Source organism: Mustela putorius, unplaced genomic scaffold, assembly GCF_011764305.1.
Source record: "Mustela putorius furo isolate JIRA1106 unplaced genomic scaffold, ASM1176430v1.1 tig00537227_pilon_pilon_pilon, whole genome shotgun sequence".
NCBI lineage: Eukaryota > Metazoa > Chordata > Mammalia > Carnivora > Mustelidae > Mustela > Mustela putorius.
In genome coordinates this window covers 2,553,547-2,576,802 of record NW_025422368.1, presented here as the reverse complement: position 1 = coordinate 2,576,802, position 23,256 = coordinate 2,553,547, and the positions used below count along the sequence as shown (strand labels likewise).

The following is a 23,256-nucleotide window of genomic DNA, read 5'->3' as shown; positions in this document are numbered from 1 at the left end:
TTAGCCCTCACATATTTCCTGTACATTGCTAATTAGGTCGAAAGGTTGATAAGATTCAGATTAAACACTTTTGACAAAAATACTTAATAGACAATGCTATGTTTTATTTTATCTCACCACATAATGTCAGTCGTCCTGCTATTAGTGTTGCAAAGTTTGATCACTTGGGTAAGGTGGTGATTATCAGATCTCTCCATTTTAGATGACTTTTTTTTCCCCTGTACAATTTGCCAGTAATGTGTGTGGTGATATTTGTCCCCATGATAATATCTCGTTCCCCTATCAGCCTGTCACTTAAAGTTTTGATGACTGATGCCACCGGCCTGAATGAATTATTTCCTTTTGGGTTGCAGAGTGGATGATGATTTTCTAACTCTTTCATTCTTACTACATTTATTAGATGGAAATCTTTTAAAAAATAATTTTCCCTTATCAACAACGGATGAACTACAGTTCTTCCTAAGGGAGTAAATGCTTAATTCTTTTTTTTTCAATTACTAATTTTCTGAGTAAGGAGTTGGTATAAAAGTTGTCTTCAGTGTGGCAAATTAGTTTTTTTTAATCTTTCTTTTCTTCTTCTTCTTTTTTTTTTTTTCTTTTGAGTATTACTATAGACTTCTGTGGTTTTTGCCATCTCTTCACACCCATCTCTTCTCCCTCGTTTCCTTTATCCATGGCGACTGCCAACTCTCTCCTCACTCATGCCTGGGCTTTCCAATCAGCCCGCTAGGGGCCACTAGCTTCCTCCCTGTCCCTACGCTGCCGCTCTATCATAGACTTGGCTATCCACTACCAGGTGTTGTCTCACTGGTGCCGACGCTGTCCACGGAGCCGCTCTAGGCTGTTGGGAGGCCGTCCGCACTGCGTGGGGAAGGTTTGGACGACGCAGTCGCCTCGCCGGCCCCCGGGGCGGTTAGCGCTTCCGGGGTCGGAGGGTGCGCGGGGTTGAAAGCGGGCCGCTCCGCCCCGTCCCCCTCCCAGACCAGCAGAGGCAGCAGCCGGAGCAGCCGCAGCCTGCGCCCTCTCCCGCCCGCCCGCCCTCCGCCCGCCCGCCCGCCCTCCGCCGCCCTCCACCCGCCCCGGGGTCTCTTTCCCCCTTCCTCCTCCTCCTCCTCCACCCCCCCCCTTCCTCCTCCGCCCGCCCGCGGGGCCCCCCTCGCCTTCCCGCCCGCCCCTATTGTTCCGCCCCCGGCCTCCCGCCCTTCCCCTTCCCGCCCGCTCCCCTTTTCCCCTCAGTCGCCTCGCGCCTGCAGGTAAGCTTCAAAATTCTCCCTCCGCCCCTAGCTATAGCTCTGTTTCCACTCTTGCCATCTTTCTCAGCGGGCTCCGGTTCTCGTCACGAGCCCCGGCCTCGCGTAGTACCGCGTGAGCGCCTACCCCCTCACTCTAGCTGGCCGGCCATTCACGCGAGGCCCTGGCTCAGGCGCGGCCTAGTAGGCCTCGCGCAAGGCCTACCCCCCTCCCCCCGCCTTTTCCCGGTGGCGGCTGCGCAGGAGTCAAGGAGGGCGCGCGCGCGGTAGGGGGGGCGGCGGTGGATTTGTTGGTTGAAGGGGGTGGGGGGAGGCGATGGCCGGCTTGCTGGCCGGGCGGGTGAGCGCGGCTCCCCGCGGGGGTCAGGCGCTGGCGCAGCCACACGAGGAGGCGCTACTAGTCCGGCCCCTCCCCCTGGATCGCAGCGCCCCCCCCCGACCGAACCGTTTATTTTTTTTCCCTTCTCTCTTTTCTAGTGGAGGCATGGGGGGGGGCATTTTTTTAATTGGAAAATGCTTGGATGACCGAGGGGAGGGGGCGGCGGAGTTAAAGGGTAAACGGGCTCCCAGTTACCGAGTTATTCAGGACGTTCTTTCGGGGTAACGAATTTTGAAATCACAAAATGCCTGCCGATACAGACGCAGGCCGAGCTATTTATAGGAGAAGGGGTAATAGACTGCAGGATTAACAGCTGGATTGCTGGGATTGGGTACACTTACATTGACCCAGTCAGGAGAAAATGACAGGGATTTCTTGGATGTTTGGAGTTAGAAATGCAGCTTTGTGTAATCACGAAATGGCCTTCTAAAAGATTTTCAGTGTTCTTGCCCTTTCTTAGCTGCGTTATTCTGGTGTTTGTAAATTGATTTCTGTTACATTTGAGTGGAGATAAGCTAAACTGCCAGTATTGTACCATATCTCATTAAAAAGAAAAAGTCATTCTTACAGACATAACTCTTGTCTCCCCTTTTCCACTCTGCGCCCTCCCCCTCAGCACTGTTGTTTTTTCATGAGTGAAAAGTGTTGAATTCTGGGATTTTGCCAGCAGTTAATTCTATTTTGAAGATGGGGGAATGAGGTGCCTTGGGGAAGCAAAGCCCATCTTTTAAATCATGCTCTGGAGGTAACGGGGGGGGGGGGGGGGGGAGCAGCTTGCCATAAACAGAATGATCTGGCAGCAACTTAAAAACACTTTTTAAATGTTTAGGGATGGGCTTTGTGTTAGAGCAGAGTTAAAACGGTGGCTGGTTTGTGAAGGAGGAAAACTAGCTGTAGGAGAGTCATTGATGTTCAGTTTTGAAGGGATGGTTTCTAAAAATGTCACTGGAGAAATTTATCAACTTTGGAGAACCTTTTTAAAGCTAATGCTGTTAGGTCCTAAGGAGGTGTGGTAGGAAAAGGTATATCCAAAACCAGATTCTATTTCTGCATGTAATTTGTTACTTGAAAACTGAAATATTGGGAACATTGTTTCAGAGGCTAGATGGGGAAAGAGCTTTCTTTGTAGGAAAGGTTGATTATTGCTCTTGCTTAAAACAGCTACAATAAATTTTTAGCAATACCATTTTTTTTCAATTGTTTTTTTTTGGGAAGAAAATTCAAGATTTAATAGATTTGAATAGATGGAGTAGTAACAAAGGTTAATACACAGAAGCAAGGAAAATTTTCAAACCTGAGTGGTTATCAAGTTGGGTTGGGAAAGGGGATAGAAGAAAGGACTCGGGCTGTACTTAATGTACTGAATGTTTTCCCAAAGGGAAATACGGAATCCCACCCTTCATAGAAGGCTTTCATAGATAATGCCATTTTCAGTGAGATGATTGATTTAAAACTTAATAAATTATTTGGTGTCATCTGTAAAGATGTGAAATTTTAATGTGAGAAACATCTCAATTTTTTAGCTACAAATTGTTGCGAGTAGGAAAACTTAGTGTCTTCTAGCTTTCAGCCTGAGCTCCTACCTAACAAAGAAGCAAAAGGTCATCTGCCTCTCTCTAGTTGATTAGTTTGAGGTTTGGCCTCATGATTTCCAGGTGTTTCTGTATCATGTCAAAGCTTATTCTGCTGAAGGACAAGTGCACATTCAGCAGTTCCCTTACAACCATTGCCGATTGAAGGAATCCTCATCCTGAGAGTCAGCAGAAACCCTGCCATTAAGGAGAGCAGACTGAAAAGTCGTCTTCCATACTCTACAGAACCTGAGCTGTAAATGGTTGTCATTAGTGCAGTTGTGCTGGGTATACACACGCTTGCCAACTGATAGGTTGTCATTTAAGGAGAAGAGTCCGGAAACATTGATAATGGTGAAAATGATTTTAGGAACTATTTCTCCTATTGTTTTCCCTTTCTGATTTTGGTCATGTTTGCTTTTCAGTTTTTGGCTTTCACCCCCATCAGTGACCAAAGACTTGACCACTCAAAGTCCAGCTCCCCAGAACACTGCTCGACATGGACACCGGTGTGATTGAAGGTGGATTAAATGTCACTCTCACCATCCGGCTACTTATGCATGGAAAGGTATGCACCAGCTTGGGAAATTGGGTCATAGTAACTGCTCAGGGAGAGGCCAGGAAGAGAGGGCATGCATCTTGGAGCTCATCAGATTAGCACTGTGGGGCATCTGGCGTTAGCACTCTTCTCTATCAGAGTAGATGAGAGTGTAGCGGGAAAATGGACAGACTTCAGTAGGAAGCTCCACTGAGCAGGAAAGGCTTAACTAGAGGATGGAGCCAAAGACTGTCTCATATCTGGAAAATAAGGTTTTGCCTGTAGAGGTTGCTATAGCTTGTGATAAGTAGATCTCCTTGGCCCCGACAATTTTGGGAAACTTAAGGTGGGGGGTGGGAGGTGATGTATATGGTACTTTAAAAAATAACATCTTAAGCACAATAGCATTTAATTATTACTGCTTCATTATTCAGAATTTTTGGATATCTCATTTATGTTTTGAGCAAATACAAGAAAAAGCTCACCCAGTCCCCTTTCCTATAAATCTTAATTTTCACATTGCTTCGGACAGTTAAAAATTGCTTTTCATAATAATGAACACTTGGAGTTTCCTCTTATTTGATGCTAGTTTTTTCCCTTGCAGGAAGTTGGCAGTATCATTGGAAAGGTAAGACAGTTTCACTTCAACTCTAATTACTGTTTAGTCAGTCTGGGTTGAAATAGCATTTGGGGCTCACTCTTGACTTTTCCTCTTACAGAAAGGAGAATCAGTTAAGAAGATGCGTGAGGAGGTAAGTTATGTGGGGGAAGTTAAGGGAGTGTTAAGTTCTAAAGGCAAACATTTTCTTATTAATGAGTGATTGCAAGGGGAAAGGTCTCAAAAGGAAAATGTATTTTTCTGGTTTGGTTATTTGTAACGGCATATAGTATGCTGGGAAATGTAGTTCCTGTGTCTTAGTTCACTCAAGCATTAAGGCAGCTACTGTAGTCTGAAGACAACCATGAGCAAGTGTTTGAAATTATGCTGAAATTGGCAGCTAGCTCCTTGCTTATCTTATTTGAGGGGGGGGATGTTCTATATATACTCAGATCTTTTTGTCTTACTTAACCTCTCGGCCTTGTTTTTTATCCAGAGTGGTGCACGTATCAACATCTCAGAAGGGAATTGTCCTGAGAGAATTATCACTTTGGCTGGACCCACTAACGCGATCTTCAAAGCCTTTGCTATGATCATTGACAAACTGGAAGAGGTGTGTTGTTCCCTCTCATTCTGCACTTAGTCTTTGTTTTATTTTACTTTCGGGTGTTTTTTAAGTTTCATTTTTTTATTTAGAGTGTGTGTGTTTGCGCGCGCACGCATGCCCACCCTCAGAAGGGGAGTGGCAGAAGGAGAGGCAGAGAGACTCCTCGAGCCCATTCCTGCTGAATGCAGAGCCCACACGCAGGGATCAATCCAAGGACCCTGAGATCCTGACCTGAACTGAAATCAAGAGTTGGCTGCTCAGCCATCTGAGCCACTCAGGCACCCCTCCCCATGTAGTCTTTCTTTTAAAGTGCTAGACAGCTTAGTCATTTTCTGAGAACTTTTAAATCAAGGAAAAAATGGGTCATAAATATCTATGAGTCCTTCCTCCACTTTAGTGTTCCCCAAATCTGGCCATTAAGTGATTTAAATCATTAAAACAAATGGCTTGACTATTACTTGGTACTCAACATAAAAAAAAGGTGAGAAACTAGCATCTTTTATTTTCATTTTTTTTGACTGACCGTTTTGAAGGTATGACAGTACTGTATTACTCAACATTACATTTCCTGATTTATAGTTGAGTGAATCTAAATGTACTTACTTTAGGTGCCTTGGTGAACACTACTGTATAGTATGAATAAATCGATACCTTTCAACCTTGGGTGTAGTTAAGTTTTTAAGAAAATGAGTCTGCTAATGTTGTGTCAGACCTGTATTTGCCTCCTCCCCTTCTTCAGTAATGCTGCTAGTGCTAATGCTGCATTTGACACCACAGGCAGAGGAGAGCTGTTGGCTGCTGCTTGAGTTGGTGGTTGGATACTTAATGGTGCCTGAAATTTTATCATGGCCAAGATCAGAAATGCTATCTTTTGACCTGCAGGGCCCTGCTAATCCAGATCCTGAAGCTTAAAAAACATTCAGAAGATCTATTCATACTTTAACTTGCCCTTGACTTTAAGGGCTTATGTTTAAGCACTTTCCAGGTCTAGCTATTACATAGAGATTAGGCTGAGAAGTGATGTTTTGCACCACTTAATCCTCAGGAGGCTAAATTTAACTAGGTTAAAACATGACTTTTTGGGTGTAGCATATTGTTATGGGAAAGATGGTGGGCTTTGGAGCCAAATACAGTCATTTAATTTAAAAATCTCCAGCTTTTTAGATGTGATTGAATACTTGGCCTCAATTTCATTATCTGTATAATGGTAATATTACCAAGAAATTAAAATAATGATAGTAGAAATACACAATTTAATCTTCCCAGTTTTCTGGTAGAGCAGAATTGGTTCTTTGAATATTCTAGATTATATTGTTTCATCTTTCTTCTAATGTTTTATTTAATTTTGACTTTGATAATTGTTTTACTTTGCAGTCAGCTCTAATTTCCTGAACTAATAATCACTTGGCTTCCTACCACACTCCATCTTACCCCCTCGATGAAGGAAACTATATTTAGGGCTAACCCTGAAGAAATTTTGTAGATGTTTTTATCTTTTCAGAAATAGTTGTTTTGGGAGGTGGGGAGGCAATATTTGAACTTTTGCTGATGGTAGATCATGACATATTTCCCTTATAAGGTTAAAACAGTTCTGTTAATAGCAGTTCCGGGTCTCAGGGATCTGCTGAAACTTATATTCTTTTGTTCTGATAAATTTCTTTTTGAAGGACATCAGCAGCTCTATGACCAATAGCACAGCTGCCAGTAGACCCCCAGTTACCCTGAGGCTGGTGGTCCCTGCTAGTCAGTGTGGCTCTCTCATTGGGAAAGGTGGTTGCAAGATCAAGGAAATACGAGAGGTTCGTAACTTTTGTTGTTTTCAAAATATTTATTATAAATACGGCTTTCTCTATTAATAGCTCTTAGTATGGCTAGGAGACAATACTGAGATGAATGAACAATATTGAGATGAATATTGTTAAAGTAACGCTCCTGGATGGATTGGGAAGACAACATTGATACATACATAAAATGTAGGGGTTTTTTGTTTGTTTTTTTAACAATTCATATGTCCTAAGAAGTCAAGAAGGTTAATCAGAATTTCTAATAGGTGAGCATGACCTGGTTTCTTTTGTTTTTGTTGTTTGTTTTTTGTGTATTTTAGAGTACTGTGCTGGGGGTTGGGGGGACAGAGGGAGAGGAAGAGAGAATCCCAGGCAGGCTCCATGCCCAGCGTGGAACCCAGTATGGAGCTTGATCCCACTATCCTGTAAGATCATGACCTGAACTGGAATCAAGAGTCGGACATCTGACTGAGCCACCCAGGCGCACTGTTTCCATTTTTTAATTTGGCAACTTTTCCACCAGACTATGTAATTTTTTTCATGTCTAAGAAAATTTGATATATAATATCTTCTTGGCCTTGGCCAAACTCCTACTGAACAGCAAGGGAGAAATAAGGAGATATAGTAGGATGCAGTTGTAATTGTGTTCCCTTTTAAATTGTGGCTCTTACATTGAATTATGGAAGCTTTTAATAGTGTCTGGGAGTTACTAAATTGGATGTTGGAATGAAATTTGAGTGGCTTCTAAAGGAGTTTTTAGGAGCTTGACCATACATGCCAGGAGAGCAGGGATTTTGGCTTTATATATTCAAGCAACCTTGAATGGTTCCTGACACACAGAATGGGCTTGATAAAAATATTTATTTAATAAGAGAATGAAAAGTTGGTGTTACTTGTGGAGATTTTGTTTGATGGCCCGCAAAGCTACCATTAGCTGAAAGGAAACTGCCTAGAAGGGCCTTTTTCTTGAGAGCAGCTTAAATTTAGGCTGTTGTTCAGGTTTATTCTTGACTTTCAGAGGCTAATTTATTTATAACTGTGATTAAATAGTCCTATCTGGAATAAGGGAAGAGTGGGAAGGGAGAATAAAAAGGGTAAAATAGGAGATGGGATAAGTATCTCTACTGAGTGTTCAACTCTAAAATTGCTGCTTAGGGAATTGGAAGAGTATGAGCTGTTTTTATCTGATTTTTAAAATTTCTTTTTACCCCAAAGAGTACAGGGGCTCAGGTCCAGGTGGCAGGGGATATGCTCCCCAACTCAACTGAGCGGGCCATCACTATTGCTGGCATTCCGCAATCCATCATTGAGTGTGTGAAACAGATCTGCGTGGTCATGTTGGAGGTAAGCCCTCAGGCTCATGCTGAGAATGGGGGGTTATTCTAGGGAGACAGACTGCTCTATATTTAGTAAGACTAGAATTAGGTGAAGCTGTTAGAAGCTTCCAGTGGGGGTGGGGAAGAGGTTCCCTGAGTTCATATTTTCCTTCCCCCAACTTTGAGTTTTCTTACAGTCTGAGCAAAAATAGAAACTGTTAAGCAGTATGAACTTTAGGTTTACAACAATGCTAGTAGGGTTGGTAGGGGAAGATTGACTACTTGGACTGAGTGAACCAAAGATGTAACTGGGTTCTGAGGAACTGACTTAAGTTGCCTTTGGATTACAGTATTTTGGCTGTGAACAGTTTTGACGCATTCTTCAAATTAATTTTTGTGTTTTAAGGCAGGATTATAATCAAGATAGTTATATGGGAAAAAATTGACCCATAGTGATGTTTTTGAATGGTTTATGAGGTCCTGGTAGCATATGTTAGAATAGCAAAATTAAGGGAAAATCTTTTCAGAATTGTTAGGGAATTCATTCCATGTTGCATGAAAAAGGAAAGTAAAATTTTCAGAATGTTGACTGAACCTTTGAACTATTTCTTGACAGTGTCTATATTATCCTAGGGATAATACTGGAGTGTTTCATTTCCTATTTTGGCTTCATTTTTACGTAGGCCAGAACGTAAGATACTTAATCACTGATTACATATGTACGCATAGAGGTTTGTCGTGTTCATTAGGTTCACTTGAAAACGTGGAAATAATGCGTAAATTATTACAGGGGAATCTGCCTTGATGAGAATTAGTGTGAGCTGTGTAGTCCACGGACCCATCTTACTGCTTTAAAGGCAAATAACTACAGATGATTTGAGATTAGATCTAGCCAGAGACAACGTTGGTAGGTGAAGGGATGGAAATTAATACAGTTTTTAATTTAACTGATCTGTGTGAGCTTAAGCCACACAGCTGAAGCAGCTTTGAAACCTTATCTCTTTTTGTTTTTTTCCCCTCTGACTCTCTCCCAGTCCCCCCCGAAGGGCGTGACCATCCCGTACCGGCCCAAGCCGTCCAGTTCTCCAGTCATCTTTGCAGGTGGTCAGGTAAGAAAGTTCTTATTGGTGGGCTAGAATGAACGAGGATTATATTTGAAATGTCAACTTTGCCAGCAGCACACCAGGCCACTCTGCATGCTTGCTGAAACCTGTATTCTGGCCATAGTTTGCCGTGCTTTTGGTTTTATTTTTTTGTACTGGAGAAAGCTATGAATGCCAAGCCCTTACTTAATTTTTAGCAGACAATGGGAGTTTTGTAGGCACTCGGAAGGGGGAGTTTACTTGGTGATTTAAGGTGGGTTGGGTTAGAAGAAAGGGTTAAATTGCCTTGGTGTCACCACTACTCTCCCTGTCCCCCCCCCCACCCGCACCCCATCCATGCTTTTTTATGTGTGGGGTGTTCTTTAGAGGTCTGAATAAAAATAGCAAAGAACTGGACCTCTGAAGGAGATTCTGGATGGTGGTCTCAAAATTGGGGGGTCCTAAACTTGAGTGTCCTACAAACTTCCCTTCCCCCCCACCTCACCTCCCCTACTCCTACCCCTTCACTCCCAAACTCCAGTGAATTGTTTTCCCAGGCTCTTAACCTTATAAACACTGGTTTGAATCCACATGGGATAACTGAAACCAGCCGGGGTGAGGGTTCAGTGTGCGAGAATAGAAGGGGGAGAGCATGTTGGGCTGTGGTGCTATGACCTTTGGTGTTAGAGTAAGAACACCAAAGCACCCCCTTGGCCTCTTTCTACTTCACCCACCTAAACTCTTGATCCTTGGCACATGGTTTGTTCTGAAGTTAGATTTTTATGACAGGAGCATGGATCAGAATCATGGTAGTTTTATGCGTTGCTGGTTAGCATTTAAGGAGTAGGTAGGTCAGTTTTGTAAATGTTGGGGTTCAGGATGAAATAGAGATCTTCATTTTGGTGGCTTCCTAAGCAGGTGCATTGCTCAAAATGCCTTTTCCCAGTGAGGAGCTGGCCTGTTAAAAGCACACTTAATTCCACAGTTAGTTCTATCTTTTCTTTGAATTGGGGGAAGCATAAACTTGAAGTCCATCTCATTCACATTCTGTTGTGAGTTGGCATAAAACAAGAAGATTCTGGGGACTTAGTTTGTCATGTGCTTCTGGGAGCTTTTGCAAGAAATCATGTTGCAGTGTTAACCTTGAGACAGTTTAGTACCTTTCTACAAACTGGATTGGTTAAAGGGTTCTGTTAGTCTGGATAGTCAAGCAGGATAAACAAAGGCCCAGAGTCAGTATAGCAAGGACGCTTAGCCTTAGGAGTTTTCCCTTCTCCCCAGGAACTCTAGGTTCCTGCTCTTCCTGGATTCTTCACTCCCGTTTGGGATTATAAAGAATCCCATGCTGTGTAGCAGCAGTCCTCTCTATAATTCTTCGTTTCCCTTTCCTTTCCTCTCCTCCTCTTTCCACTTCCCACTTCTTACCTCTTTGCTTCCCCATCTCCCTCCCTCCCTCCCTCCCTCCCTCCCTCCCCCCTTTATTCAGTTGACCACCCTCTAAAGGCTTAAAGCTTCTTTCATGAGTGGCCCTGATTATTCCCATGGCCTTTTTAAATGGACTGGTTCATGCAACGTCCACAGATGGACCTGTATCTTTTGTTCCTTTGTGACAAAAGTGGGCTCTGTAGGGGTTCAACTTAATCCTACATGACCAGTAGCTGGCATCAGCTCTGTTGCCCCATCCCTCCATTCTTACTGAAAATAGTCCAATTGTGCAGTGTGATACCTGCCACAAGGTAACTTTTTTTTTTTTTAAATTCACTGATTGCAGCTCGTTTCAAATTGTGTCGTGAGCTCCTTTTTAAAGGAAAAGAGAAAATTAAACAACTTTTTTTGTGTGAATTTCATGCTGGTGACAAGGTGCCGGATTGACAGCCCTGGAGACTGAAATCCTCTATTTATCCACAGGACAGGTACAGCACAGGCAGCGACAGTGCGAGCTTTCCCCACACCACCCCGTCCATGTGCCTCAACCCTGACCTGGAGGGACCACCTCTAGAGGTGAGAGGGGATGTTCAGTCTCCAAGGCTCACTCAATCCTTCCGCCTCAGCCGAGACTGCCAACACGCGGGGGGCCAGTGGCGCTGGTGATTTTTGTGCTGTGGACACCACCTGTCCACGGGGACCTGGACTGACCCCCCCACCTCATTTCACACAGGCCGCGTAGCCCACCAGATGGTAACACCAACTCTCTTTTTTTTCCCTTTTTTTCCTTTTTTTCTTTTTTCTTTTTTTTTTATTTTTATTTTTTTTATTTTTGTTGTTGTTGTTCAACCCCTCTTCCCCATCTCCCACTCTTCCTATCCCATTTTCACCTTCTACCCCAACCTGGGTGCAGTTTTGGGGGTACTGGCCACTGTGATGTGAAAAGCTTCACATCCCGTTAACCAGCCACTCCTTCCCCTCCCTTCTTGTTCCTTCTCCTTGTCCCCCACCCCGTTGCCCTGAAGACCCAGCTCCCTTTTTGGAGGTTATGGCGTGGGGGGAGGAGGGTGTAGTGGGAGCTGCAAGTGCCTTTTATGGAGGGGGAGGTGGGAGAAGGTGCAGGGTTTAGCACACAGTAATTTGTTTTCATTATTTATTTATTTATTTATTTATTTTGCATTCTTGTGGTCAGCTCCCTAGTGTTAGGTACTCAGCTAGCTTCCAGTGCATTTAAGGTCTTTAGGCAGATGCAGAGAAAAAAAAGATAGGGAAAGGGAAGTGTTTCAAAATATGTCACGCAGGTTTGTGCAAAACAAATCATTCATGTCACCATGATTGGTATATAAGGGTTGGGGTGGTTGAGGGAAGAGACCATTTTCCTCCTAGGCTGTGTTGAATATAGGGAAAAGAAGGGGGTTTGGTCAATCGAGGCATTGCTTAATCCCACTTCCCACCTTTCTATTAAGAAACGTGTGTTTTGCCTTTGATTGCAGGGAACATGGCTCCCTTCATAGGTTTCCTGGAATAAGGCATCATATTTAGGTTTCAAAGGCAGCCAACTCAGGCCTCACTGTGATTATGAGATATCACCTACTGCCTCAGTCTCTGACCTCCCCCATCTCTAGTTCAACTCTGGCTTCCTGGCTAGTTGAAATCCGTCTCCCCTTCTCCCACTGGGTGGCTGTCCGTGATTGGTTTTTTAATAGGAACTGTTTTCCTCCTTTTGTAGGCCTATACCATTCAAGGACAGTATGCCATTCCACAGCCAGATGTAAGTTTTGTTTTCGCTTCTTGTTTTGAAAAGCTCCCTCTCCCATCCAAAATTGTTTTCACTCTTCTATATAGGCAGAAGTGAGTTGGGTCTTAAACATTTACAGTATTGTTTCCCTCACAAGGTGAAATGAGCCCCATATTTTGGCCCTTAAATAATCTTATTCAGGGCCACAGTAGCACCTTGTTTGCCTTTTGACATACTCACTGGAAATTGGAATTCAGCAGATTATTAGATTCTGCTTTACCCCATGTTCCATATTATTCTATCTGAAAGAGTTCCATGCTGTATTGTCATTTGTTGTTCCAGGGCACAGTTTAAATTGACAATGGACTGACTGTGCATCTCTTCAGAGAGTCTTTTCCATGAGTGGGGGGAGTGGGAGGTTGGGCTTGTCTTTGGGTATTTCTCAATTTGAGGTGACAATTTAAAAAGCATCTGCATGGGTGGGAAAGGGGCTTATTTTGCACAGGGAGGGATAAGAAGCTGAATATTTGGGGATTCAACTTAGTAAAAACCTTTCTTGCCACTAAACACTCCTTTTTAAAAGCACTAATACTCAGACTTCGTCTCTGCACTTTCTCTGTCATTACTAACCCTTTCAGGTGCTGAGCATTAGACTTGGGAAGTTGGGTTTGGTTCTTGGTCAGTGCTTGGCGCAGGAAGGGAAGTAACCTTTAGGAGGGATTGTTTTACAACAGCCAGGATAGTTTGTATAGGTGAAGAAAATTAGCTATAGAAACCCACTGGGTGGGGGGGTTGGGCTGAGCCCAGTTTGGTTTCATCTTAATCTCTCTCCTTGCAGTTTCCCTGCCCTCTCATCTCCTTCCCTTGTCCCAGTAACTGACAACCCTGCATGGTGTGTTTTCCCTAGCACCACTGCAGTTTGTTTACCTAGCCTGTCTGTGCTTGTCCCTGGGGCAACTGTTGCAATGGCTGCAAACACCTTCATTATTAGCCCACAAGGGGATGGTTGTCGGGCAGGTGCTGCTGCTTTTCTTTTCACACACCCAAGATGCATTCATTCTTTTGTATTGATGCCCTTTCTACTTCTCACCCTTAACTTCATATTCTGCCCACCTCCAGGATTGTGGTTATATAAGCCCCATCTTTACTCTGTTTTGTAGTTTTAGTGGTAGATTCAACTTTGGGGATCAGGAGCTCTGCATTTTCGAGTCTGAATGTGCTTGAGCCCTGGCTCTGTTACTCTTCTAATGCCAGCCTCTCCTGTTTCCTCCCTACAGTTGACCAAGCTGCACCAGTTGGCAATGCAACAGTCTCATTTTCCCATGACGCATGGCAACACCGGATTCAGTGGTATGGATACCTCAGTGTTTATTTCTGTAAGGTGTAGTGCAAGACAGAGGCCAGCCCCAAGGTCTCAGTTTGGCATCTGTTTAAAACATACTTCGTTACCCAGCATCCTGCTGGTTTAAAGTTGCCTGTCTTCTATCACTAAACCGAAGGAGGTAATGTGTTTGTTAACTTGGTTTTCATTTGGGATGAGTTATTCTTTTTTTAAAAAAAAAAAAAAAAAAAAAAAGGCCCTGGAAGGTTTGGGGTGAGGTTTGGGGATGCTTGTCAGGCAAAGGGTAGGCTGATATTTCTTCCCATCCTCACTGCTGCCCCTTTGATCTGATTGGCACCCCCTTTCTCTCCGCCAGCTATTCAGAGATCTGGGTAGAAAATCCATTTGTGCCAAATTGTGTAGTGGTTTTTGGTTTTGTTTTGTTTTGTTTTTGGGGCTTTTTTTTCTGTATAAGGAATAACTTGTCCGATAGGGTTAGGATGAGACCACCAAACTCATTTTCACTTGTATCTTAACAGGCATTGAATCCAGCTCTCCAGAGGTGAAAGGCTATTGGGGTAATGATTAAAAAAAAAAATCTGTAGTATTCTACTGTTATATTAATAAACTGGTGGGAGTCTTGTTTCACTGCCCATGACATACCAGCAAGATGCACATGGCAGAAAGGAGCTGAGAGAGCAAAGGGGTGGGCCTGGTGCCCCTGAGGGTCCCTTGATGGATCTGGCCAACCCCCTTCTAAAAATGTTGGGTTTAGCAGCCACAGCTGAGAGTAGGACTAGCTTTGAGAATTAGCCAGCCAGCCTGGTTCTCTCCAGGTGTTAGTATTATTGATGGGTATGGGTGTTTGCTGATATGATTTTTTTTCTTTTTCTTTGGAAAACAAAATAAAAACCAGAACAAATTACTGAGCAATTGAGGGAAAGACAGGGAATAAATCTGGAGAAATGAACTTCCCTCACCTGGCTGCCATTTCATTTTCTTTGACCTTGAAGTGTAGGTTAGGATTGGGGGAGGTGTTAATCTGATACAGGTATATTTAAAGCAACTCTGCATGTCTGCCAAAAGTCCATGGTACCCAGTAACAGGCATGATATTGGCACTGGTGCTAGTGAGCATCAGGTGAAATAAAATTGGAACACAACAGCAGCAGGAAATCTTAAGCAGAAAAGGGGAGCAGTGCAGAAGGATTTGGTTAGATTTTGGTCCTACCACATTCCCTTGCTCCTTGCTTCCATTCCCTTAACACCCTAATAGGCTGGGCTTTGCAGGAAATGGCATGAAATCAGCTCTTCTGAGTTTACAGAGGAACCTTTCCAGCATTATTTCTGTACCCCTTTCCCCCTCTTTCCTCCTTGGAGGCTTCCAAGTTAGTGATGAATCCCAACAGCCAATGCTGGGTTTCCAGTTTGTTTTCTTCTGTTAGGTTTATGTGCAAATCAGTGGGGGTTTTTTAGCTATGCATTGAACTTCCTTGCTCTCTTCTGTCTTTTAGCAGGTTTGGATGCATCTGCTCAGACTACTTCTCATGAACTCACCATTCCAAATGATGTGAGTATGATTAATAGGGTTGCATGGGATAAAAATAAGAGTCGATATAGTGTCATGCCATTCTTGAGGCCTAGTGGGGAAGGACATGTTTTTTTTTTTTTCCCAGATCCCGAATTAAACATTTTAAAAGCATGTAGAATCATAAATAAAAACTGATGGAGAAAATGGGTAAAACTGTTGTGTTGAGGTATCATGAGGTAGAAAGAACCATTTTTGTCTCAGATACAAATTCCCATTGGCTTTAGTTTCTTGGATGATCCGAAGCCTTATCCTTAAAGGAGGGGCCATTGAATGAATGTTCTGTCCAACATGATAGTTGCTAACTGCATGTGGTGGTTTGAATTGTGAGAATAATATCAATTTCTCAATCTCACTAGCCACACTCAAGGTTTTCAATAATTACGTGTTATTAGTGTCTACAGTATTGGACAGTGTGAATGTATACCCATTTTTTTTTCACAAAGGCAAAAACGTTATAAATTAGGCAGAATTCTTAGCAGTATGTGAAAATGGTAATCATAGCATGGTAAGTTTAGGCATCTTTGTTGCCAGAAACCAGAGACCTTTATTATCCCTAGCCATGAGAAACTGATTTGTTAGCATATTGGCTCTGCTTTATTTTGTCTTTGGATTGGTACTCTAGGAAATGAGCTAATGCTCCTCAGAGTCCATGAGCTAAGAGTTGGCTCTGACCTGTGGTAGTCGGACAAAATAGGGCAAGACTGGAGATGCAATCTAGAATCAAGTTATTTAATCAGGAGTATGTGAGTAGGGTATGTAAGATGCAGATAGTAGTTTCAGTTACCATTATTGTGGATCCAAGCTGTAGAAGACTAGAGGGGTGGGATGGACTTCTTGGGCCTAGCCATGCATCTCCTAATTTTGGTATGCTTTGTTTCTTTTCTTAAGTTGATTGGCTGCATAATCGGGCGTCAGGGCGCCAAAATCAATGAGATCCGTCAGATGTCTGGGGCGCAGATCAAAATTGCGAACCCAGTGGAAGGATCTACTGATAGGCAGGTTACCATCACTGGATCTGCTGCCAGCATTAGCCTGGCTCAATACCTAATCAATGTCAGGTAAGTGTTCCTTCCCTACCTTTTGTCTTATTGTTGGTAACTCATTAATGTGTGTGTTGGGGAAAACAGTGTATTATTAAATGTGGGAGTATTTGGGGGATGGGAGTGGGGATGGATGGAGATAGCAATAAAGTCTTGCCCTACTTTGATCCATTCTTAGTGTAGCAAGCAGAAAAAGTAACAAGATTGGAATAAATTTGTTCGGGGGAGGGGAATAGAATGCTTGGCATTTGACTTGACAGTTTTAGGCACGGAAACAGTGGAGCACATTTTTACTAGTAACGTAGTACTCTGGCTGGAGCATCCATACTAAGAAGCAGATGTGGGTCTCTTGCCGTACATACCCTAGACCAATATTTTACAGATGGAGGTTAGTCTCCAAAGTGCCCTAATTGGAGTAAGGATAATGAAGTAGTAATGTGACTGCAAGGCAGTTTATAGGAAGCAGTGATTACCATTTATTCTGAAAACATACATTTTTCTAAAGTTGCAAATGTGTTCCATTGTTGAGGGCTTGTGGGAAAGGGGAGGCACAGGTTTTGGACGACTATTTCAGAAATTCCTAGCCTGTTCTTTGGGTTTTTTTGTTTTTGTTCTTGTTTTTTTGTTTTGTTTTTTTTTTTTTTTTTGCCACCATCTCATACCATAATGGTTTCCTGAGGTTTTATTCTCCTCACCCAAACCTAGCTGATGTTACTGCACAGGACAGCCAAAGTGGAGCTGTTTTAAGTCGGGGCAGGGCGGGGGGCGGGGAACATCCTACAAAGCATTCATATTTCTTGCTTACTCAGCACATATGCTTCAGTCACGATCTTAATTGCTTACTAAAGTGCTAAGCCAGGGTTAGCAGTCCATTTCCCCAGGGGGCTTAGCCATCTTTGTCTTGTAGATTTTTGTCTAGTTCTCACTTACTCTCTGTCACAACTGTTCAGTTTCTGTTGTGCATAGAACGTGTTCTGAGTTCCTGAATCTAGGGCAAGGGAAAGGAATTCCTAAGTGTGAAGTCTGTTTTGTTATTCTGCTTACACTGACTTTGTAATTATTCCATTGTCTTTTATCTCCTGGTTAAGAATTTATCAGTTCCCCCATGGTTTTGACTTTTGCCCTAAGCCTTTTATAATGCCTTGAGGTATTGACTACTATCTATGTAGGAAAGATTTCATGTGTCTGGATCTGCTTCAGCTACCAAGCACATCAGATTCTTCATGTTCATTAGGAAATGGTAGTAAGCTTTGTGTAGTGGCTGTTTGCAAAGGTTTTTCTTGTTTCTAATTGGGATATGGGTAGGGCAGGTCTGAGGGCAGGTCTTAGGTGGTGAAATTCATGTTGTTGGAAGGTGGGGATTCTTGTCTTCTGCTTGGGTAGGCTTACACTAAATACTGTCAGGTAGTGCTTAAATGGAAGCAACTTGTTTGACCTTAGGTCATAAGGAAGCAGAACATGTCCACCTGAGTTTCCGGATTCAGTTGCTCTCCAAGGATCCTCCTTGGAGGATTGCTGGCCATTTAGGGTTGTCCCGTTTCATTGAGTTTGGGTCACAACTTTGTGAGGCTTCATTTAACACCAAAGCAGAGATTATACATGCACAAAACTTAATCTTCACTCTCCCATCTTAGCCAAGTTTGAATCCAAAAGCGAGCTGGTTTTATTACTACCAGGCAAGAAAGATTTCTCTGCTTTCAGGAATGGATTTTGAGCATTTCTGCTCTTACTCTGTCAGTGTGGGTCCTTTCTTTATCCCTGCTTTATGGATTGTAACGTCTCTGGACTTCAGTAAACAAAATGGAATCTTAAGAGGAGGGGCCCTGCCCTTGAAGAGTTAATCTTGTGGCTAGGTTGTCCAGACAGTCTTTGACAAATACTGCGGTTCTGGCTTAGATGGGTGGGCGTTCGGAAGGTGCTGGTCATTAGGCTATTTGGACTTCACTTCAGGTGTCTGAGGCGTATTTTTGCTTTTTTAAATGAGTTTTTCGGGAGTGCTTGAGTATCTTTCAGTTCTGTGAGGTCTGTATGAGAAGTATGTTTCGTGAAAAAGGGCTTTTTTTCCTCACCCCCACCTCTTACAGAAAGGAAGCTTTCCTAGTTGTTAACTACACTTTTGTTCTCAGCATTTTTCTTTAAAATGGCTACATTCTTTCAAGTTGAAATTAGTAACCTACTTCGGTTTCTTGTCCTTTCCCATCCTGGTACATTGGTTCATTTGTTGTAGAAGATGGAAGCACACTTCAACATTAGGGGGGAAAGTTTCTATTCTATAGAATAATATTCTACACCTTCTCAAGGGATTGGTGAGTGTAACATTTTTGTTCTTGTTCGGAGATTGCTCTGAATATTCTTTCATTTTCTACTTTGAAATCATTTCTTTCTGACTTCTGGGTTGCATTCACGTGTCAGATACATGGAAGTGTGTTTTGTGTGATTTCTTTTCTCAGTCTGTCCACTTTTTCTTCACCATAACAGTTTTATATAGCCTTGTGGAATGGGATTTGGTAAAGTGTACATTTTTTTAGAGGGTGGGACACAGACTGAAAGAGGGGCATTTTATCACAAGTTGGTATTAGGTCTTCCTAATTTGCAGCCAGAGGCACTTAACTGATAACAAGCGGTTTTTGTCCTGTACTTTATCCCTTTTGTGGTCTTCCCTTCCACCCACCCTTTTTTTTTTGTTCCTTTTTTCCTCTGTTACAGTTTAGAAAACGCTAAACCCTCCTCCCAGGCAGCCTCCGTCACGATCCCTGATCACCTCAGCATCAACCTCTCTCAACCCTCCACCCCTTCTTCTTCTTCTTCCTCCTCCACCACCACCCCCTCGCTCGCCACAGCGGGGACCTCCGACGCACCCTCCAGCCTCCCCAACCCTCTTCCGACCGCCCCTTGTGTCTCCAGTCTGCTTGGCATGAAACCCATCCCTCTCCTGGCTCTAAATGTTGTGTCTGCTGCTAAGGGGACCGGGGCTTCTGCTACCACCACCACCACCTCTGCCGTGCCATGTGTAACTAACAAACTGAAAGGCGAGAAACAGAGATTCTCCCCCTACTGATTGAGTATCTTGAGGTACCCCCTCAAGTACTTCTTGGTTCATTTTGTTTTTCTTTGTTAACATTGGTGAGAACCAAACAATTGTGAGCTTGTGATCGTTTCCTTTTTACTATTTGGGGCATAACGGGGTGGGGGTGGGGGTAATGGTAACCTGGGGTTAGGGTTAGGCCATTTCATCTGAGTGCCTGTTTCAGAGTCTGACTTGTTGAATTCTTTATCTAGAGCCACAGTTCTTGCTCTTCTTTTTCATTCTGTTACTTTTTTGTAGCTTTATTCTGCATTGCAATATAACAATGTGTTAGGCTCTGTGTTAATGAATAAAAGCTGCTCCGTTAACACCCCCCCCCTTTTTTTTTAATTATTTAATGGTTAAGTTATCAGCAGGCCGTCATGGCCAGATATGTGTTTCTAGCTGTAATAAAGTTGCCACAGTAAGAACTTTAGTTGACTGTGTGCTGTGAAGGGTGACGGGGTGGGCACTTGTGACTTGTGGCTGCTCAACTAGGGAGTCTGGAACGTGGACTTGGGCCTGTTTGTGTCCCTGGTTGATTCAGTAGCAGTCCTTTGTCATTCCCCACAAAAGGAGATGGGCCAGTAGCAGGTTACAGCCTGAGGGTCTTCCTTAATTGGCATTAAGATGCTTTAGTGAAAGACCAGATTCTCTGACTTCTCAAATCCCTTACCTTGCCAACAGCAGCAGGTAACAAGGGGGTGCATCCCAGGATTGTTGCCTCTGGTGAGTGGTTACTGTGAGAATCTTTTATAGAGCATACATATAAAGAAGTTACTTCTTGACCTAGAATGGGAAGGCAAATTGGAAAAAGTAATAAAGTTGATTGGCTTTTGTCTGCATTTCTCTGAATGAGAAGTATCCCTCTTCCTATGACACTGGGTAAATCTTGAACAAACCAGCCTGTAACATCATCCGAAATTTGACAGGATTCTCTAGTTATCCCATACCCACCCTGATTACCAAGTTCCTTTACCCTTCCTTCCGTTCCCTGCTCCTGCTTCTGTCTCCCACCAGCCCTCTCACAAGTAGAGAATTATAAACTTAGATTTGGAAGGAGCCCTTAAGATCAACTGTAACTCACCAGTCCCCTCACTTACCAGATTTAAAAAAGCCTTGGAGAATTTAAATTCACAGATCACATGAGTGACTAATCTGCACTAACAACTTGTGCTTCACTTTTAACTCAAGTGTACTTTATCTCCCTGAAGTTAATTTTCCTTGTCCCAAGACCACAGCTCACTCTCCACAAAAGACTAGAAGTGCTGTAGGTGGGATGGCAGAAGGCCTCTCATGCATGGTCTCCTGTTCACCCTAAATGCATATGGCTCTTCTTAGGGCATTAAGATAATGAGAGATTTTTTTCTGTTGACCTTTTCTCGCATCTCATTTGGTTTACAGTATTTAAAAAAAAAACAAAACCTAATTGCTGATAAGTATTGCAGCGTGTTATCTCATGGCGTTGTGGTCTCTCAGTCCCACATTTGGCCTATGAAATTAGTGTTCCTTGTCCCGAGTTTGCACAGAGGAGCAGCCTTCATTTCATTGTCCAGATAGTTTCCTCTTGTTAGTTGTTGGTGCTCCTTTTTCATATGGTCCAGCTCTCCCTTAATAAACTAACTCTTTCTCTAGTTAGGACTTTATTCTGCCTGTACCATCTCCCCCTAGAGACCAGATTTTTATTTTATCTAGTTCTTGAATAGATGGCCTCTTTACCTAATGAGTGCTCTCTAACGGAGGAGTGCAGGGAAGGAGGCAGATGCCAGCTGTGCCACCATGATCTCCAGGGGTATTGGTGTTAAAGTTTTAAAAACTTTTTGAGTTCCCTATGTGGTCCTTATTACAGAGTCCTTAGCATGGTACTCTGGTTGGGTTTTCCCTTCTTGCCACCTTCCCACCCCCTGCCTTAGTCCCTGCTTAGGCTGTATATAAATTCTGGATAGGTTTGTTTGTTTGTTTGTTTAAGATTGTATTTATTTGGCAGACACCACGAGAAGAGGGAACACAAGCAGAGGGAAGTAGGAGAGGGAGAAGCTGGCTTCCATCTGAGCAGGGACTCCCCTTGCGGGGCTCCATCCCAGGACTCTGGGATCATGACCTGACCCGAAGGAAGACACTTAATGACTGAGCCACTCAGGAGCCCCTAAATTCTGGATACTTCTTTTTGAGCTCTTTTTCTTGCCTGAGTACCATGACCTTCTTGCATGAACTTAATTTTCTTTTAGGTCTTAGACCGGAATTGTTCCAGCAGCTCCATCCTGAACCTTCACTCCTCACCACTCTTAGGTTCAGGACTTACTGCTTATTATGTAGCCCTAGGTCATCCTATTTTGAGATTGGCAAGAATCTGCCCCCTATAAAAGAACTAATTATTCCCTCTTTATGCTGGGGTAGAAATACCATTTTAGACTTAACATACAGTTTGTTGCTGAAGGACCTGTTTCCTGGTTCTCGGGTGTTGTGTTGTCCTTCCTCACCCCCCACCACCTTGGCTTTGCATTGTTGTGGAAGGCAGAGATGGCAGAATACCATTCATTTTGTTCTTGACTAGATACCACAAATAGGTTATGCCAGTTAGTTGAAAAGCCTCATGAAATAAACTTATGAATTGAAATGGAGTCTTACACAATTAGTTCTATTCAGAGTGGGGGCTAAAACTTGCTGGGTGTGTAATACTCAGTGAAGCAGGCTATAAATACCTAAACAGTCCTCCTTCAGAGTTCAGAATTGGGTTCCAGGACCTCAAGTGATAAGATCTATTTGTGACAGAAAGGCACTGTAGCCGGCTGGGTATGTCTGAATGGAGAGTTTAACTTGAGGAGCCCAAAGCTTTGGGAGCTTCTAGAGTGAACCAGGGAATTGTTGAAACATGTTGGCTTCTGCTTTTTAAGTCTGAAGGCGATAGGTTGGGTGTCATTCTTATACTTAGTATACTTGCTCTTCCCTTTTTAACATCCCCTAGCGTTTAAAACTATTATTATCTCTTAGTGGAATAATTCTTCACAATGCTAGAGAAACCCAGGACGGAAGCCTTTGTGACTCTGTTGCTCTGTCTCAATATTAGCCTCATGAGGCTACTTTCAGATAAAGGTTTCCTAAACTGCTTTCTATCAGTAGCAGGGAAGAGCTAAAATAAGCCCAGTGAAGAAAAGGTGCTTCTGTGTAGTAGGACCCTGTAAGAGGAGGTTTTAGTGTGTGGCATATTTTTGGAAAGCATCTAACATCTCCCAGATACTCCCAAAGCACTTCATTAAAGGAGCCCCCACAGTTGGTAACAAGAGTCTGTTTCCTTCAGTTCTGGGATAATTTTCCTCAGAAAGCTTGGATTACAGGGGTTACAGAGTCATGGTACAAGTTAATCCAAAAAATCTTAAAATGTCTCCTTTGACATTGAAAGTTTCAGAGAGGTGCAGCTGGGCATTCAAAAAACTAACTTTGAGTTCTTGTTTATTTTTTGTGTTACAGGCTTTCCTCGGAGACGGGTGGCATGGGGAGCAGCTAGAACAATGCAGATTCATCCATAATCCCTTTCTGCTGTTCACCACCACCCATGATCCATCTGTGTAGTTTCTGAACAGTCAGCGATTCCAGGTTTTAAATAGTTTGTAAATTTTCAGTTTCTACACACTTTATCATCCACTCGTGATTTTTTAATTAAAGCGTTTTAATTCCTTTCTCTGTTCAGCTGTTAATGCTGAGATCCATATTTAGTTTTATAAGCTTCTCCCCCCCCCCTTTTTTTTTGGCTCATGAATTTTTTTTTTCTGTTTGTCATGGAAATGTAAGAGTGGAATATTAATACATTTCAGTTTAGTTCTGTAATGTCAGGAATTTTTCAAAAAAATTAAAAGATGGACTGGAGCTTTTTCTTTGTGAATAGAAACTGGATGCCACAGTGATTCATGTGGGTTTTATTCCTGTTGTCTTGCTGTTCTTTTTGCACCTTTTAT

General features: G+C 43.0%; 1 protein-coding gene and 1 long non-coding RNA gene across 18 annotated transcripts; one reads left to right on the top strand and one right to left on the bottom strand.

Moving 5' to 3' along the window:
- The first annotated feature begins 1,099 nt into the window (after window positions 1-1,099).
- On the top strand, window positions 1,100-23,205 carry PCBP2 (poly(rC) binding protein 2). Of its 17 annotated transcripts, none has more exons than XM_045073298.1 (15): window positions 1,100-1,253; window positions 3,626-3,768; window positions 4,343-4,366; window positions 4,458-4,490; window positions 4,833-4,949; window positions 6,611-6,742; window positions 7,943-8,071; window positions 9,078-9,152; window positions 11,034-11,126; window positions 12,280-12,321; window positions 13,566-13,638; window positions 14,149-14,187; window positions 15,126-15,178; window positions 16,088-16,257; window positions 22,772-23,205. In XM_045073298.1, the coding sequence occupies exons 2-15, from the start codon at window positions 3,700-3,702 to the stop codon at window positions 22,806-22,808; spliced, it is 1,086 nt and encodes a 361-aa protein (XP_044929233.1). In that variant the 5' UTR covers window positions 1,100-1,253; window positions 3,626-3,699; the 3' UTR covers window positions 22,809-23,205. The 17 variants fall into 17 exon arrangements, with proteins under 17 accessions (XP_044929233.1, XP_044929232.1, XP_044929231.1 ...); XM_045073297.1 differs by having other exon boundaries at window positions 15,123-15,178; XM_045073296.1 differs by having other exon boundaries at window positions 9,066-9,152.
- Window positions 16,696-21,057, bottom strand: LOC123390036. Its single transcript, XR_006604685.1, has 2 exons — window positions 19,980-21,057; window positions 16,696-19,571 (listed from the first exon to the last, which is right to left on the bottom strand). It is a non-coding gene; the product is annotated as an uncharacterized LOC123390036 (long non-coding RNA).
- Window positions 23,206-23,256: the final 51 nt, after the last annotated feature.